This window comes from Rhincodon typus, chromosome 7, assembly GCF_021869965.1.
Source record: "Rhincodon typus isolate 14 chromosome 7, sRhiTyp1.1, whole genome shotgun sequence".
NCBI classification, from domain to species: Eukaryota; Metazoa; Chordata; class Chondrichthyes; order Orectolobiformes; family Rhincodontidae; genus Rhincodon; species Rhincodon typus.
In genome coordinates this window covers 80278793-80283100 of record NC_063338.1, presented here as the reverse complement: position 1 = coordinate 80283100, position 4308 = coordinate 80278793, and the positions used below count along the sequence as shown (strand labels likewise).

Below are 4308 nucleotides of genomic sequence, written 5' to 3'. Positions count from 1 at the left end.
AGGCCCGAAACGTCAGCCTCTCTGCTCCTATGATGCTGCTTGGCCTGCTGTGTTCATCCAGCCCTGCACCTTGTTGTCTCGGATTCTCCAGCATCTGCAGTTCCTACTATCTCTAAATCTTTCCCCTCTCACTTTAAACCTATGCCCTCTAGTTTCCCCCACTCCGGGGAAAAGACCATGTCTATTTACCCTATTCATGCCCCTCATGATTTTAGAAACCTCTATAACGTCACCCCTCAGCCTTAGACGCTCCAGACAAAATAGCCCCAGTCTATTCAGCCTCTCCCTATAGCTCAAGCCCTCCAAACCTGGCAACATCTTTGTAAATCTTTTCTGAACCCTTTTTAAAGTTTCACAACATCCTTCCTATTAGCAGGGAGACCAGAATTGCATTCAGTATTCCAAAAGTGGCCTAGCCAATGTCCTGTACAGCTGTGATATGACCTCCCAACTCGTATACTCAATGCACTGACCAATAAAGGAAAGCATACCAAGTGCCTTTTTCACTATTCTATCTGCCTGCGACTCCACTTTCAAGAAACAATGAACCCGCACTCTATGATCTCTTTGATCAGCAACATTCCGCAGGACCTTATCATGATGGATAGATAGGCATGAGCATACTGGAGTAACTTTCTGGGCAAGTTTAGGTCACCCAGCAGCATCTGCAATGGCAGAGTCAGTGTCAAAGGCATACACGTTGAACTCCAGGCTGTATATCTCTGTCCATTGGAATAATGAAATTTCTGGGCAAATATTGAGCATACTTGAGCGTTGTGACTTCTTCTAGGTCCAGTGCTGCAGGGATATTTGAATCAGATGATCCAAGCCAATATAAATAAAATGTCTGGGCATGAAGAATGTATTGTATTGTTATGGTCTGCATTAAAAAATTCATGATAGAACCTGAGAAAAGTATTGTACCACTAAAGCTCAGAATTTCCTTCGGCATTCTGTTGTTGTGTTGACCTAGTTTTTCCAGACATACGTAGTTATCCCTCTTTGAGATTTCTCACTGTCGTTAAGTAGATTCTTTAACAAAAGTAGACAGTAAGCCACACGTATTTCCTTTTCCAAGCAAGTTCTTTGGCTTTAGCTGGGGATCATCCATGCTCCCACATTCAATCATCAGTACATTTAAAAAAAAACACACATGATCACTGTGAAGATATGCCAAGATTGTAGGGTGTGTATACATCCTTTCTAAAACTGCAGGATCTATGTAATTAGGCCAGCAAGGAAAATAACACTTCTTAGTAAATGAAACAATAGAAACCATTTACGAATGCTAGCTCAGATCAGTTAAGGGGCAACTTGAGAAACAGCAAAGAGGAAACAGTATAAACAGAAAAGGATGCAGAAAAGAGAAGTTAAAAGTTGGGAACAGGAAATGTATTTCTGTCAACTATCTTTTGTGGATGCTATATTATTTTCACTCCATCCAAACATTGAGATTTTTAAAAAAAAAACACATTAAATTAATTTCTGTAACTTTATGCTCCTCTCATTTCTATCGTTTGCAATTCCTGGCATCATCAAGTGACCCTAAACTCTGAGGTATCTTCAGTACTAATGTTTCTGCCTGAACATCAAATTCCTGTGCTGTTTGTCATTAGCCAATTAACAGCTAGCCATGACTTGTCAATTATGTATTTTCTTCCAAAACTACTGGCATCCAAATTGAAATTCTTAACAAGAACTCAGAGCAGGCAGCTATTAAGTTCATTCATGTGAAAAAAATAAGTCACCCAAAAACGCTGTTTGCCAGTTTTCTTTATCTGACTATCTTCACCCTAAATCTTGCATCTTCTGTTCTTCTATTCTCTCAGGTTCTTACCATTTCTCCCACAAAAGCTTCTGTTGAACCCAGTTTTATTCACTTTCTGGGAAATTTCCTTTGTGGTTCCATGGTAAAGGATCTGCTCAATAGTTGCCCCAGGATACTTTCTTTCTGCAGTGTTTTTTCTGACAGAATAACTTTGCCAAAGCTTGCGATTCTGAATCCTTTCGATCTGAATGCAACACATATATAGTATTAGTTCCTAATGTAAAAGTAACATATTGACAATTGGAACTAACAATATCTTAATAAATTCCATTTGGTGCAAAGCATTATCAAACCATACTGGATGTATGAGGGGACAACAATCCTAGCTGGTTTACAAGTCAGGTTTTACAAACCTCTGGTGCACCTGATGATCCTTTAGTAAATAAGATGAAAGAACACATGTGACTAAATGGATTGCTATTTGGCTTCAAGACAAAGAGCAAGTAATGCAAGTAAAGGATAGTTAGTGACTGTGACAGAAGACTGAGTGACAGCCGAGTTCGTCTGGGATCAGTAATGGAACCAATGCCTCTTCACAATTTACATTAATGATTTGGAATCAAAAACATAAGTGACCTCCCCAAATCTTCTTACCAAAATGTGTCGACCTTCATTTGACAAATTATTTGCCCATTCTGCAAGTGTGTTAAAGTCCTCGTGTCATTTATTGCAGTCCTGCTCAGTAGTAACTATACACCCAATGTGGTGTCATCCACAAATCACATTTTGGTTGGAACAACAGGGACGTTATTACTTGGAGAGAGTGAGTTGAAGTGGTGTAGAGGAACAAAGGGATCCTGGATTAATGATGACTGAATCATAAAATATGCACCACAGATAAACAACTAAAGGCTCATGAGAGCAAACCAAACAATATTCACTCTTTCAGGTTAGAATTTAAAGTAGGAAAGTTGTTGCAACAAGCATTGTTCAGACTACACTTGGAGAATATACTGCTGATTATACCTTTATAAAATGAAATAGAACGGGTGCAGGAAAGATTTACAGGGATGATACCAGCAATGTGCAGCATACATATCAGGAAAAGATGTGCAGATTGGGTCTCTAGAAGTCTTTAAAAGTGTGAAACTTAATTGAATGCATACAGAAAGAACCTTTTATTTCTGAGGAATAGCATAACTAGCTATTTAAGAGAGCCATCAAAAAAAAAGAACTTAGAAGAATTTTGACCCAGCAGCAGTGAAGGAACAGCAATATAGATCCAAGTTAGGATGGCATGTGACTTGAAGAGGAAAGTGCACATGGTGCTATCACCATGTGTCTACAGCCCTTGTTCTTCTAGGTGGTGGAGGTCATAGGTTTGGAAAGTGCTATTGAATGAGTTTTGGTGAGTTTCTGTAGTACATCTCGAAGATGGTACAACCTGCTGCCATTGCAGAGGACAGAGTGAATGTTGAGGATGATAGATGGTGCACCAATCAAGTGGACCACTTTTCCCTGGATGGTAGTGAGATTCTTAAGTGTTTTGTTGGAGCTACGCTCATCCAGGGAAATAGAGAGTATTCTATTGTACTCCTGACTTGTACTTTGTACACAGTGAGCAAGCTTTGAGGAGTCAGGAAGTCAATTACTTGTGATAGATTACTAGAGAAGGATCTAGGCCCGAAACATCAGCTTTCCTGCTCCTCTGATGCTGCTTGGCCTGCTGTGTTCATCCAGCTCTACACCTTGTTATCTCAGATTCTCCAGCATCTGCAGTTCCTACTACCTCTAAGTCAATTACTTGCTGCAGGATTCCTAGCCTCTCAGCTGCTCTTATAACCATAACATTTATATGGCTGATCCTAGTCAATAGTAACCTCTGAAATGTTGATAGTGGGGTATGCAGTGATAATAATGGGATTAAGTGTTAAAGATTAGATATTCTCTTGCTGGAGATAGTCATTGCCTAGCACTTATGTGGCATGAATGTTACTACCACTTGTTAGCCCAGACCTGGAAGTTGTCCACATCTGGCTGCATCTGGACAGAAATTACTTCAGTATCTGAAGCATAGTGAATGGCGCTGAACATTATACAATCATTAGTGCACATCCCCATTTCTGACCTTTTTCTAAATGGGAGGAGGAAGCAGCTGAAGATGGTTGGCCTTAGGAGACTGCTGTGAGGCATTCCTGCAGTGTTGCCTCGGAATGAGATGATTGACCTCCAACACCCAAAACTATTTTCTTCTGTGTTAGATTGGAATCCAATCAGTGGAGAAGTTGTAGAAAGGAGCATGGAAATATTTAAGGGAAAACTAGGCGAGCATGAGAAGGAAAAGACAATAGAAGTTCACAACAGCAGAGTTAGATGAGGAAAGGCTCAAATGAAATATAAATGTTATAGAACTAAATAGACTGTCTGGGTTCACAGATAGTAGGAACTGCAGATGCTGGAGAATCTGAGATAACAAGGTGTAGAGCTGGATGAACACAGCAGGCCAAGCAGCATCAGAGGAGCAGGAAGGCTGACGTTTC

The 4308-nt window shown here is 40.2% G+C and overlaps 2 protein-coding genes and 1 long non-coding RNA gene across 13 annotated transcripts in view; 1 reads left to right on the top strand and 2 right to left on the bottom strand.

The window, feature by feature from the left end:
* Positions 1–4308, bottom strand: part of LOC125483514 — a 73646-nt gene that overhangs the window by 20881 nt on the left and 48457 nt on the right. The gene's annotated exons all lie outside the window — the stretch shown is intronic.
* The window catches only part of LOC109915678 (RNA-binding protein 43-like), a 63085-nt gene that overhangs the window by 19248 nt on the left and 39529 nt on the right, over positions 1–4308 (top strand). The window lies entirely within an intron of this gene.
* LOC125483513 (protein mono-ADP-ribosyltransferase PARP15-like) overlaps positions 1–4308 on the bottom strand; it is a 9117-nt gene that overhangs the window by 3305 nt on the left and 1504 nt on the right. Inside the window, exon 2 of the mRNA XM_048599172.1 lies at positions 1838–2012. Within this exon, the coding sequence (XP_048455129.1) occupies positions 1838–2012 (175 nt within the window). The remainder of the gene's footprint in view (positions 1–1837; positions 2013–4308) is intronic.